The 15,043-nt window shown below is 36.3% G+C and overlaps 1 protein-coding gene across 2 annotated transcripts; it reads left to right on the forward strand.

Annotated features, from left to right (window-relative positions):
• The first annotated feature begins 11,966 nt into the window (after nt 1-11,966).
• On the forward strand, nt 11,967-12,263 carry LOC118528429 (ATP synthase F(0) complex subunit f, mitochondrial-like). Of its 2 annotated transcripts, XM_078060043.1 has the most exons (2): nt 11,967-12,087; nt 12,205-12,252. In XM_078060043.1, exons 1-2 carry the CDS (start codon nt 11,967-11,969, stop codon nt 12,231-12,233), a joined length of 150 nt encoding a protein of 49 aa, XP_077916169.1. In that variant the 3' UTR covers nt 12,234-12,252. The 2 variants fall into 2 exon arrangements, with proteins under 2 accessions (XP_077916169.1, XP_035936727.1); XM_036080834.2 differs by having other exon boundaries at nt 11,967-12,263.
• Nucleotides 12,264-15,043: the final 2,780 nt, after the last annotated feature.

Raw genomic sequence — 15,043 nt, forward strand, 5'->3', positions numbered from 1 at the left:
GTGAAGCATCCAACTCTTGGTTTCCAGCTCAGGTCATGATCTCAGGGTGTGAGATGGAGCCCACATAGATAGACACACACACACACACACACACACACACACATATGTGAGTGTATATATATGTATATGATACATGTATCTGTGTATGTATATACATCAACAAAAGAACTTGTATAAGAATATTCATAGCAGCTTTATTGTTAATAGCCCCAAACTGATAAAAAAATTTTTAAGTCTATCAACAGTAGCATGGATAAACATCCCGTGGAATATTCATACAAATGAACTACTGATATATATGCAACAACATGGATGAAATGTAAAAACACAAAACAAGATGAAAACCTATTATGCTGAGTGAGTGAAAGAAATATTTCACCAAAAAAATGCATATTATGTGATGTCATTTACATGAAGTTCTAGAACAGCCAAAACTACCCTATGGTAAGAACCAGAAGAGTGGGGAGATTGATCTAGAAGAACATGAGGAACTTCCTGGAGTGACTGAAATTTCTACATCTTGAAATAAAATAGGGTTACAAAGCTTTACATTTTTTAAAAATATTCATTGGATGACACATTTAAGATTCACACATTTTATTGTGTGTAATTCTATCTTAAAAAAATCGTAGTCAAACATTGAACTGTAATAACACTGATGAAGACATGTGTGCTCAGAAGTGAGATATGCTGATATCTGCAATTTGCTTTGAAAACATAAAAAAATGGATTAAAAAAATTTTTTTAAATAAATAAAAATTTAAAATATATGGATTTATTGTTGGACAGAAGCATACATAGATGAATACATAATCAAACAAATGTAGCAAAATATATGTTGCAGAGCCTAAGTAATGGGTATTTGGGTGTTTATTATACAATTATTTCCATTTTTTTATATATTTGATATTTTTCATAATAAAAAATGAAGAAATATAGGGATTTCTAAAACACATATGTAATCACTTATTATCAGCATATTGATTATATGTTGGGTGGGTAATCAATGGCAAGATTTCAGTATAAAGCAAATCAAGCATTGTGTTGATTCTGTTTCCCAGTGTCCTTAAGCTTCTTATTCTTTCATGGACGTTTGGCGCATTTCCCATTATCCCTTGCAGCTAAGTATGGCAACATTACTTTTGGACTAATGAAATGGGAGTGGAAGTAAAAGGTGCCACTTGGGACTTGTAACATGGCTCATACATTTCTCTAGCTTCTTTTTCTCTTTGTTTTAAGCTAAAATGCTGATGTCCTAGTGACCCACCTTCAACCATGCAGACTGAGACAGCAACCTAGAAGTTCCCACCGTGAAATCATTCCCTAAAATCTAAAGATCCATTGCCTATTTTTAGACAAAGTCTTATTGGAACACAGCCCCACCCATTCAGTTATATCACATTATATAAAGTCTAGGACTGCTCAGTTTCCATACTACAGTAGCAGAGTTGAATAGTTGAAATGGAGATGGTATGGCCACAAAGCCTAAAATATTTTCTATTGGACTTTCCACCAAATATATATACATTGACCTTTGCTCTAGAGCATGAAAATGATTGGGTCCAAGGCCCTGAGTGAGCTCTTGGAAAAGAGTTGTGACACCAGAAAAGACTGGCTAGATTGTTTTGTAGGAAAGAAACAAACTTCTCCCTATTTAGCTGCTGTTTGTTGTTTATGTTTGTGTTCCTTTGTTGTCCTTTTTTCTTGTTGCTATTTTTGGCTCTTGTTTATATGAAAAGTAACCATTACAGTTACCAGTAATATTTTTACATATTATTTCAGGGTCATCCATGCTGCTGTCAATACATAAACTAATTTTAACATCCTCCTATTAAAAAATAACCTAAAAAAATAACCTGGAGCTCCCAGAAGTTATATTTTGGTATTTGGCATTTTGAAGCTGAAGAAAAAGAAACTTTGATTATGCAGATTATTGTTTCCCTCCTTTACTGAAGGGCTTTTGGTTCACTGGCTTTTGGCATTTCAAAGACAGAACTCTGGATCTCTTCCCCACAATCCAAAAAGATATTTTTTCCCATTAGACTTAAAATAGTTTTCATCGGAGACAATAAATTTCAATGTCTATCTGTTCTAAGGGGACACTAGGTCATGTCTCTGATGAGTTGCTCAAAAAGTTTTTTTCCTCTCTTCTTTTAAGAAAGAACTGTGACAATAGTTCTACCTAAAGAATGTTCCTCACGTTCTAAAGACTTTAGAAGACATTAACACTACTACAAACAGAGAGAAAATGCCCTACTGGAGAGAAACCATTAAACTTGGATCTGAACATCTGTAGTGAAATCCAGGCCTAGCATTTAGGTCAATGGAATTCCCCACCTGACTCCTCTCTGGGCTTCAGATCTTCGATGTGTACAAGAAAGTGTCAAATTATGAGATAATTTCTAAGGTCTCCTCCAGCTTTAAAATCTCCATGGCTTAGAATCACCGAGTAAAGGCCACATAATCATTTAATATCATACCTCCATTATATGTCACTGTTTTGTTTTGTATGGCTTACAGTTTCTTATTACGAAAACACCCAACAGTTTAATTTTAAAGCATAAAAGCTGTCAGTTTTGTACTTCCTGCTATGTTTTGTTCAGCCTCAAACCATCACATCTTCCCATCTCACGAATCGGCACTAAATCGAGCACCATAAGACTTCAGTAAATATTTATTCCAGTCGTGCACACTAAACTCTATCAACAACACAACACAGGCATCTTTTAAAGATAGGAAGTTAGATCATGTCATTCCTGTATTTGAAACCCGAATATGTCCCGTTTCCCTCAAAATAAAAGCTAATGCGTTTGTTATATGACTACAATGTGATCTACAAGGTCATAGAAAATCTGCCACCAGCTAGTATTGCTTTTTCCTTCATTTCATTCTGCTCCTATCCTCCAGGCACATCATTGCCAGGGTCCCTTGTTTCGGTTCCCCCCAAGATCCCCATGACTCACTTCTTCACTTCCTTCAAAGCTTTACTCAATCTTCACCTATCCCAGAAGCTTATTTTAAATTTTCACTTTCCCTGCTTCCCTATCACATTCCCAGTCCTCCTCTCCCTTCTCTAGATCTTTCCTCCATAGCATTCACCACCTTATAATATACTATATAGTATACTACTTTGGGGTGTTGTTTATTGTCTGCCACCCCACACCCCCTACCAAAATGTAAGCTACACAAGAGGCAGGGCATTTTAGTTCTTTAAGGTATCTCAAGCACTTAAAAGAGTGCCTGGCACAAAATAAATGGTTAATGATATTTGTTGAATAAATTGGAAGAATAAATCAAATTACTGAATTTATGAATCTTTTTTCTCATTAACTATTTACTATGCCCAATATATTTTCTTTAACTATGTCCATTTTCTATATCTGTGGATGATAAAAATGAAAACAATATTCATAGATGTTATGGACTGAATGGTTGTATCTCCGCAAAATTCATAGGTTGAAATCCAAACCCCCAAAGTGATGGTTTTAGGAGAGGGGGTCTTTGGGAAGTGATTAGGTCAAGAAGGTGCAACCTTCATGAATGGGACTAGTGTCCTTATAAAAGAGATCCAGAGAGCTCTCTCAACCCTTGGAAAAGACAGCCATTCAGTCTATAAACCAGGAAGCAGGAGAGCCTCCCCAGACATCAATTCTGCTAGCACCTTGATCTTGGACTTCCCAGTGCCCAGAACTGAGAGAAATAAATTTCTGTCATTGATAAGCCCACTACTCTATGGTGTTCTGTTATGGCAGGGCAAATGGATAAAGACAGGAGGTAATTTCAATAGTATTGAAAAGTACTTTTAAATAATCAACATAAATGCTAGAATCGACTTACTCAATAAAAACATTTTTTAAAAACTACTAATCTTTGTATAAGACATTGTGTTAGACCCTGAAGACTACAAAAGACCTGTTCCTGCCCTCAAAGATTTCTAAAGTTCCTCTTAAAACAGGTAAGTCTTCAAATATTATTAAAGAAGACATAAAGAAGGCATAAAGGAAGGCAAGGAAGAAGTTAAATGTGGTTCTCCTCAGCCTTTAGATTGTGAATTGGGATGCTGATGCTGTGAAGTGGGCTTCTTTTAAAATCCATTGGCAGTAAATACTTTAGTCCCAAGAAAGTACAGGGGCAGAAGAGCGGATCAAACTGAAGGGATTTTAGTAGCTCTAATACCCCAGTGCAGTGTTTCACAGTTTTCCATTTGGAAGAATAGCCCTTGTTCAGAACTGAGAACATGCCTTTATTATAAGAAACAATTACCTCTCTAGCATCGTAGAGTGCCGACATCACACGCTCCCCTTCTTCTGTGGCCAGTTAATGTGTGTCTCTAGTTACTTGCCACGTTTGCCAATCTCCCTTTAAATGGCACTTATGAAGGTCCTGCTATCACTTTATGAACTTTTATTTCCACATTACTCTTTGTTTTTCCAAATCATTTGCCGTTAACTATTCCAAAAGCTTTTATCGGAGGAAAACCCTTTCATTGAGCTAGTCCAAGGATTTAAAGCAGTTAACCCACGATTATTTTTTAAAGTGCTTGTGCTGCTTCTGCTGTTATAATGCATCCTGTTACGGCTTCTAGATTATGTTAATATGGAAACTCTCCCAAGTCTAACACTCACAAAGCACACCATTGTTCAGCTCCCGCAACCCCTGCATTTACTCCTGGCCGTAAATTCAATCAGAGTGGCAGATTTACGCTCACTCACTATCAGTCAGTACATTGACTTTAAAATTTGGCTCAGAGTTTTTCATTACCTCTGTGGAACTTCCCTTTCACTCCTATCAGAATTGGCCTCCATTTATACGTGCCCTCAGTCCCTACTTTCTAATAATAAATCTCAAATTCATCAACCCCCTTGTCAGGTCCCTCATCCATGGGCAACAGAGCATTCACCTGGTCTGCCCTCGAGCTGTGGAATTCCCTGAACTGAGCACTCCTCTCCAAATCCCCTGAGCTTTATAAATCCCTTTTTGAGTCTCACTTATTAAAATTTGCTTTTAATATTTGATCTGCCCCTGACACATGCTGCAGGCTTGGCTGTTATAAAGAATATATATATAAGGAGAAGAAAAGTATTTTTATTTTCCTCACCATTTGTGGAAAGGACTGAAATTTCTTCTGCTTCTTTGTCAGTATTTTATATTTTCCATTATTCTTTCCCTTCTCCCTTTCATTACTAGGAGAACAATCGCCCCGCAGGCTTGGGTCAGTAACCAGGGTTTAGAGTTAAAGATTGCATGTGTTATGGGATTATAAATAAACTAGTCACAATATCATTAATTAATTTGCACCCTAGAGATTGGTATAGATTTTTTTAGGAGACAACATGGAGTTCGGAGAGAAATGGCTCTGTCCTTATACAACTCTCCTCCCTCACCAGTCTTGCAAAGCAGATTTTTCCTCCAGTTTTATTTTAATGAATAACTACTCTGGCTCACCTTCACTCTCTTGTCAGAAGAAAACAGAAAAATGCATTTAGTGGCACTAAAGGACATGTGGCTTTTGTCCTGTTCTGGTTAAAAAAACAAGAGCATCAAACTTTTGGATATAAGCGGTCCGGTCCTATTCCAGAGTAGTCAGGTCCCAGGACCTGCCACTATCAAAAGAAGGGCGTGTGTTTTTGCATTCTCCTTGACGTGTAACCCAGCACCACGCACACAGGAGGCACTGAAAAAATGTTTGTACAACACCGAATCAATTATTTTTATCTCGGTCCTTTAATTTTATTTCCGTTCCCTCTTGGAAAGGATCCGGTTTTCTCTCTGTTTCCCTACTCATTAGAGTACAGTTTTTCCATCACCCTCGTCTCTCTCCTACAACTGTTGATCAGCCTATTGATTAGGACCCAGAGCTAGCTGACAGCCAGGAAAGGGCATTATATTCTGGCACAATTTCCTCTAAGTGCTTAATGTGCTTTAAACCCCTCATTCAATTAGATGGCACAAGCTATTACACACAAGTGCCCCACCACAGAAAATTACAAGCTCATATCTGAGAGATACAGAGAAAGGAAGGCAGAGAGTAAGTTAATAGGACATTGTCTGTATGTTTGGTAAATCCTGTGGAGTTTAGGGCTCCAGGTTAATATCAGAGTGCCAGGCTATGGAATTTAAACAGCAGGTAGATTTCAATAGCACAAAATACGAGAGAGAACACAGTACAGCTTGATACATTATTCTGTTATTTGAAATGGCTACTGTGTAAAATTCAGCATTTCCCCCGAAACATTTTGAAGATGATTTAGGCCACTGAAAATAATGGCAAAGTTAAAACTTTTTTTAAGGTTAAGGTAACATTACTAAAGTAGGTGACCTGATGGAATTTCACTAACTGGCAGAGTTTTGAGAGTTCTGAGGTATGACACAGATAGAAGAAAGCACTTATTTTTCTTTGTGGAAAGGAGGATACAATTAACCTCGTAAGACACAAAACTTAACGGATGAAGATTATTAGTTATTATTGTTGTAGGATGACAGGGATTTTACATAAGAACAAAAACATTAGTGTTTCTGCCAGCTATTGGCTGCCCTTTCAGCGGAAATGCACATAGCTGATGAAATACAATGAGGCTGCTTTTAGCTCCATTCACCCCCGTCCCTGGTGCCTTTGTGCAGTGCACAAATTTACAACAGTACCTGACCAGCTGAAAATGTTCTTACAATGGATATGAAAACATAAGCAGCCTAGAGAATCAGTCTCACCATCTACTCCAGGCAACATGGAACTTTATGACTATGACGTAACCTTTACTCACATAACAATAGCTGATATTGAAAGCAAAATCAATAAATGCCAGACATAGTATTACAGCTTTGCCTGATTTCAATTACTTTTCAAACTAACTTTATGAAGTAGTTAAGTTTGTTTTCTCCATTTTACAATGAGAAAACTCAAAATGAAACAGACAGTTTGCCCGATGTCACATACAGTTAGTAAGCGGTGAAGACAGGACTGTAATCTAGACAATATGATTAGAAAGGGCTTAACCATGATATAAACCTAAAGTATATCATAGCATTTGTTTGGTTTATTCTTAAATAATGATATATTATTTTTAAAAATTGGAATCGGGGCGCTGGGTGGCTCAGTCGTTAAGCGTCTGCCTTCGGCTCAGGTCATGGTCCCAGGGTCCTGGGATGGAGCCCCGCATTGGGCTCCCTGCTCAGCGGGAGGCCTGCTCCTCCCTCTCCCACTCCCCCTGCTTGTGTTCCCTCTCACGCTGTGTCTCTCTCTGTCAAATAAATAAATAAAATCTTTAAAAAATAATAATAAATAAAAAAATTAAAAATTGGAATCAATAAATCCAAAGAGGAAAATTAAAATCACCCATAATTTCATTACCAAAAAGTGCTATAAATATTTTGGGGAATATATTTTCCATGTGTTAGATGATGTATATGTTGTTTGCAACCAACTTTTCTAATAAGCAAGTTTTCTACCTAAGCAATACTTCTATGACATAATGGATGACATGCATATGTGTACTTTCTAAGAATCATATTTTACCCAATAAATTGCATATTAGTAGTGTTTCCAATTTTATTTGCTATTAAAACACTTCTATGAATATCTTTATCACTATATCTTCAGACTCATTCTTAGACTCATGCTTAATTAGACTCATTCTTAGACTCATGCCTAATTATTTCCCCAACATTTTGAATACTTTTTATAACTAGAATCTTTTGCAACTACAGTTTTGTCCTCTACCAAGTTATACCGATTTACAGTCACTGCCAGTATGAAGTAACACTCATTTTCCCCCGCATTAACCAAGTGTCATTTTAAAACAAAAAAATCTGCCAGATTAATAAAACAAAAGTAACATTGCAATAATATTTTAATTTTATTTCATCAATAGATAATTTAGAACATTTTGTCATGTTTATTGGTCTTTCATATTTTGGTGAGTAGATGGCCAACTCTTTGTCCATTATTAAGTATTTGTTGTTTCCATTCATTTGCAGTATTTCCTCATATTTAACAATGTCATTACTTTCCCATGTGTATTACATCTTTCCCATTTCATCCTTTGTACTAAAATTTGGTTGACGTGTTTTTACCATGTGTAAATTTTCATGTTTCATGGTCAAATATCTCAATCCCCTTTTTTTTATGATTTATAGAGCTTTATTTTTCATGCTTGGAAGCCATTGCTACAAAAAGATTAGATAAATATTCATCCTTTCCCTAAGGTTTCATGGTTTTATTTTTATGTTTAAAATATTAATCCATGTGAAAATTATTTTGTATAAGGTGAAGTACATTTTTAAGGGGGGAGGGGTAGAGGGGGAGGGAAACAGAGAATCTTAAGCAGGCTCCACATGCAGCACAGAGCCAACGTGGGGCTCAGTCTCACAATCCTGAGATCATGACCTGAGCCGAAATCAAGAGTCGAATGCTTAACCACCTAAGCCACCCAGGTGCCCCTGAAATAGATATTTTATTTTCACCCCTAAATCATGAATCACTTTGACCCAACATTGTTCATTGAATTAACTATCCTTTGCCCACTAACTGGAGATGCCACTTTTATGAATTACATAACTATTATATATTTTAGGGTCTGATTCTGATTTTTCTGCTCTTTCCCTTTGATCATCTACATAGATTTTTTTACTGATTACTAGAAAAGACATCTCAAATAGCTTCTCATCAGAAAGTTTCTTGGTCACCCAGCTCCTTATTTTGAAGGAATTAGGAATTACAAATTCTTGATGATTAGACATTTTAAAAGAATGAGAAATATCAAAAATGAGAAACTCATTCACTGGTGCTCAACCATGTAGAATCTGAAAGGAATGACTTTAGTATTGAGATATTTCAAAAATATTTGCCTAAAATAAAAGAAATCCAAATAGATGAGATATTCAGGCCTATCATTTGGATCATCATATTGTTAGTACTTTTTTTTTAAGTGCGTAGAGTGATCACATAATATAAAAATTATCCTGGGGACATACGTTAGAATTACCTCTGAAGAGATATATGAAATACATGAAAATGTTTTACTAAAGCCACTATGCTACTACCACCTCGAATAACAGGTAGATTACTGGCAGTGTTAAGTAAAAGAAATTAGACAAATGTGATCAGACTCACCTTGAGAAGTCAATTGACTATGGAACTCAAAGTTTTGAGATTTTTTTAAAGTGTAAGATTTTAATTGAAATCAAGGGGACAATATCAAAATGCACTTAAAATAGATCTTCCGATATATCCTTTTATTTTTTTTAAATAAAACTTTCATAACAGAAGCAGCTATTAAAGTAATTGACTTGAACACACTAGGCTGCAAAAAGTTTCCTGAGGGGTTCACTCTATGTAACAGAGAATACAATCACACTTTGGATCCCCCAGAAAATACAACTCCATAATAAGTGGCAATTGTTCATTAGAAATGATGTATTTCTCTTATTATCCATTTCAGTAGTGGGAAAAATATTAGAAAGTTTTACCAAGGTTAGACACCAGACTGTCAGAGTTGTTTCAGGAAAAAGACAAGCAAAGAGAATGTTCATCTTTCAAGGGTACTCCTATTTTGCAGCCACTTGAGAAATGTAACACCTGCTGCCCCCAAAGTTTTTCCCACCTGCTAAGGTTGTAAAACAGACAGATTGGTCAGCCCGCTTAGATTTCACAGGGCAAGTCTGGAGTAAATAAGCGATTCTACTTAGCTTTGAAAAAAAAAATCTATTGGAAGTGACAGAGTAGTTGATGAATAGAGATTATTTTGAAGTGTGCTGCAGAAATTGGCCTTGGTACAGGACTTTTTTAAAAGGACATTCTTCTGCTTTGTTGTTAGAATGTAGGAAAATTGTGCAATCTTGCCATAACCCCTTGATTCTTTTCCTGTTATGGAGATAGAACTTCCCAAGAAGGGAACCACACTCATGTGATTCACACCAAGGAAAGAAAAGTCAGCTGGTCCCCAGGGAAAATGATGTACTCTTCACTCTTCACCATAGTTTCCTTTCATTATTTAGGAAGCTGCCATTCATTAATGTGGCAATTTTATTCCTGTAGGAGAAGAGTTACTTCTTAATTTCCTGCCCTATGCATAGATTTACATTCACTGATCACTTCAAGGATAACAGTACCAATTTACCAAGACTCAAAAATCTGCCCAACTATATTCCTCTTCTTCAGGTATAGTGATGATAATCAAACTAGCAATAACATTTAAAAATTGCATGTAATATTAGTATAGCCAGTCCCCATTCTAAAAACTTTATGCATATTATGCAAATATGCATTCAATTCCCATAAACCCCTATAAGACAAGTACTATTATTATTTCCATTTTACAGATGAAGAAACTGAAAAAAGATTAGGCAACCTGCCCAAGATCACAAAATAGGAAGTGCAAATGTATAGAATTCTCACACTTGCTAGAATATAGAATACTATTCCTCTCTAGAGAATAGAGAAAGCTTCTAAAATCTTTCTCAACCCCCTCCATGCCTTACAAAGAGTACATATTGTATGATTCCACTTATATGAAGTATCCATAAAAAGCAAATACAGAGAGACAGAAATATATTAAGACAGAAAGTAGATGAGTTGTCACCCAGGGCTGTGGATAGAAATGGAGAATGACTGTTTCTAAAATTAGATTATGATGATGATGAATATACAAACATTCATTGAACTATACACTTAAAACAGGCAAATCTTATGGTATGCAAGTTATATCTCAATAAAGCTTTTTAAAAAATATAAAAATCAGCACACTATCCCAACCACTCTACAGGAGAAGGCAACACAGTCGTTCTTCCCCAATCATGAAGCGATGTTCCTGAAAAATCTCATCATAGATGAAATCAAAGTGGAGCAATTTTGCACCTAATTCAGGTAAGCAGAGTACATGGAACAAAGTGTGACTGTGATGCAAGCATTCCCTTAGTACTATTTTGCATTCTCTAAATTAATAAACAATTGGGAAACATGTCAAAAAGAAAAAGTGTGCTGCATGTGTGCATAAAAGAGAATATCACTGCCATTTTATACAGCCTCTTTAAAGCAGTTATTATGGGTAATTTACCATTAATTTGTATTTACCACTCTCTGGTTCCTAGAAATTTCTTTCTCCCACTCTCTACATCAAGTTTGTAAATGTGTTTTGTGTTGCTTTAGGTAATATGCAAATAAAAAGGCATCTTTCTGTGTGTGGTTCTTCCTCTAAATGGTCCAGCTCAAATGGCCAGTTAGTGATCTGTACTTCTAGAAGTTTAAGATGCTTGAACAAAGTCACCATAACATTGAATGGATAGCCACATGGCCAATAAAATGATTAAAAAGGTACTATCAATCCTTTCTGAACTACAAGTTCCTTTATGTCATATCATAGCATTGAAAGTTTTCCTTTTTAGCATTTGCCAACCACAGAAATGCAGTTTCAAGGATATGAAGTGTCCTGAGTCTTTTTCATCTTACTTTTTTCAGATATTCCACTGCCCTCTTCTCTGATTTATTGCATGCAACCCATACTTCCTTCATTATCAGTAATTTACCTCTTAGAGAATTTCAGTCAATGAGTTTAGGAAGTTTGTTTTTAATTTTTTTTTAGGAAGATTTTAATTTCCATCTCTGACTAATTCAATCATCTTTTACTAGAGAGAGAAATCTGAGTCAACATGCCTCCCTAGAAAATGTATTATACAATTTTTCTATCTTTTGCCAACTCCTGTTTCACATTGTCATGTTCTTTTATGATCCCCTCAATTAGGTTCACATCTAAGGCACCTAGGTAAGTGAGAAAGTATCTTATTTTAATGTTGTTTTACCAGGATTTTCACTACCTGCTTTAGTAAATCATTCTAGGATGAAAAATCTTTATGCTTATCTCACAACTAAATTAGCCCTGCCTGAAAGAATTTCAAAGACACTAGAGGAGTTTTTAAAGGCTGGAAGGCTAGAGATTAAAAACATAGAAGAGAGAGCGGACACCAAGGACAAGATGGCGTCAGTCATATGCGTGAAGGAGAAGCAGCTCATGGATGTGCAACTAGGAGAGCTGCCCAGCTGGATACTGATGTGGGATTTCACCCCTAAGAGCATTGCTGGAGCGTTTCAAAGAGGTTACTACCGGTACTACAACAAGTATGTCAATGTGAAGAAAGGGGGCGTCGCTGGGATTTCTATGGTGCTGGCAGCTTATGTGCTTTTCAACTACTGTCGTTGTTACAAGGAACTCAAGCACGAGCGGCTACACAAGTACAACTGAAGAGGGCCCAGTGTGGAGGCACATTCGACATTCCTGACCATAACCTTTGCGTAGCACCCCTGAATCCTTTCACATCCTAATCAGAATTAACATCCAATAAAAGATGACTGGTTTAAACACACACACACACACACACACACACAGAGAAGACATTCCATGCAAATCACTAATATTCACATAAATAGAAGCAGGAAACCTGAGCTCCACTGAGGGAACAAACATAGTGTGCAGCTTAGCAACACAGCCTTGGGATCTAGAGTATCTCCACTCTGCCTCTTTCTTCTGCCACTAATGAGTTGTGTCATTTTTGGACAAAATTACTTATCTTTGCTATAACTTCCTTCCCTCATCTATAAAATGGACCTAAAAACAGTACCTGTAACTAAAAGATATTTTGTGAACATTAAATGGGTAAATACATATAAAGCATTTAAAATACCGTATTACATAATTGTTAGCTATTACTATCTTGTAAATCATTGATTCTCAATCTGGGAAGGGAGGCATGTGTCTGAGTCACATGGCAAGCTCTGCACACTTTCCACCTATCTTTTCCCATTCCCAAGCAATGTACTATGTGATAGGGAGCCTCAAAGACTTTTAAACAGGGAAGTGGCATGGTATTTGCCTTTTACAGGTATCTCTCTAGGGGCACTGTAGAGGGAGAGAGAAATGACATAAATCAGGAAGTCTGCGGCAGACATTCAGATAATTCTCTGAAAGGAAGCTGTAGCTACAGAAATAGAAAAAGACAAAATAGATAGAAGATAGATTTATCAAAGTAAAAAGGAACAGAGTTTAATCACCTGGTGAATGCAGAACAGACAACACCCATGTTTCTTGCTCTAGGGACCAGAATGGATGGAGCTACCATTGTCCAAGAGGGAATGAGAGATGGAAAAGAATATGTAGCACCTGCTTTCTTCATAACTATTAACTAGTAAACAGGTACTCAGACGTACACTTGTTAGGAATAACTATAAAGCAGACTCAACAAAAGGGAATATTGCTTCTGTCTCTCTAAAGGAAATGTACATCTCTTCTGTACAGAACCCAAAATCTATCAGTTTCTCTTCTCCAAAATCAAAGGTATCTGTCCTGTGCCTCTCATTAATATCAAAACCCTAGCATTAGTAAACCTACCAGCCACAGACTCCTAAGGTTCTGACAGAGTCTTTTAGTTATTCAGCTGCTAAATAATGGCTCTGAGTTAATATTCTCAGTTGTTGTTTAAAACTGAAATTCAAGACACAGCACAGGATGGAGGATGACAATGAAAATGTATACTCAGCCCAGACCCACTTTGTCCAGTTCTTTCCAGTGGAAGGATAATCTTTATGGGATGAAAGAGGAATCACAAATAAGTCCAGCAAAGATGTGGAAAAATAGGTCATTTCAGGACTTGAGTTGGGGAAAAGAATCAAGAAACAATGTATTTCCATGGGTCACATGTCATCCCACAATGTACAAGATCGATTCATACAGCAGGGTAGCAAGATCTGAAATTCCAAATAAGTCCAGGGGGCACTGGAACCTAGAAATTGTACATGATGCTTGGAGAAAACTGATGTAATGCGGCACATCGATGGAAGAGCCAACAAGGTTTTTATTTTAATGATAGAACTGAATTCTGAAATTAAGCACAGCGGGTAGGAACTGGATCTAGCACAGATGTCAAAAGCTATCATTGGCTTTTGTGATAAAACGTTTTTTTTTTTTCCTTAAGCCCAGGCCAGTGGCCTATGTAGGTCATTGATGTTGAGCAGGAAAAAACAAACATCACAAGTTGAGTGTCTTTCTGAGGAAATTTTGAAATAAGTTACTGACATTCAAGGATTCTTTTATTTTAGCAAATCTTTCATTATCAAATAGAAGTAACGGAGGTATAATATTTTCTTTCTAATACATTTTACTGCAGAATATACAAAATAAGTAGTTGAAACTAAACAAAACAAATAAACTGACCCCAGGATCCTAGCCAATGTCTGACATCAGGCACAACTTGCATGGCCAAGAAGACAGCCGTGATTTTGTATCAGTTCTTGTTTATCACACAATTTGAATAATCTTTCTTCTTGTATGTAAACTGTCTCCCCAGAAATGGCTTTTTCTTTCCTATTTTCCAGCTTTTTACACAAGAAATGTTAGAGCTATTTAATAATGGGTTTTTCATTTCTTTTTGAATTCTTTGTTTATCTTAGGCACTGCAATCTCATATTGAACACTGAATGTCAAATTCTTCAGGCATTTATCATTATTTTAAAAGAGGGAATCAGCAAAGTTGAAGTTTTGTCTTTTCATCAGAATGATATTCAGTCACAGAAAATCCATGCATTATTCCTCTTCTTAAGACTACACTTGAGTTTTCATTACTAGTGAAAGCATTTACCTATGTGGTGTAATTCAAAGGACACCAGTGAGCCTTTTTGTCCCCCAAGCCTTCCAAATCACCAGTAAAACACTGAGCCACTTCACAATTAGGTTTTCTGTATTTTAAGTCCTTGAAAGGTCTCTAATGCAATCTGTTAAATATAAGTAACCCTGGGAAAGGCAGTAATATTAAAGCAGTTATTTTTCATACTTTTTGTATAAGTCATTGTAATTGCTCCTTGAATTAAATCATACATAGAAATGCAATATATAAATAAGATGGAACAAATAGGATTAGAAACTTGTCCATATTTCTGTCCTTGCCTCTCGACCCAAATCCACACGGCCCCTGAGGCATTGCTATCTCAATGATTCCTGAGAGCAAATTTGAAAACTATTAAGTCAGAGAGGTAGACAGGAACAAGATCACGCTATGAGAA

This window comes from Halichoerus grypus, chromosome 1, assembly GCF_964656455.1.
Source record: "Halichoerus grypus chromosome 1, mHalGry1.hap1.1, whole genome shotgun sequence".
In the NCBI taxonomy this organism is placed as follows: Eukaryota; Metazoa; Chordata; class Mammalia; order Carnivora; family Phocidae; genus Halichoerus; species Halichoerus grypus.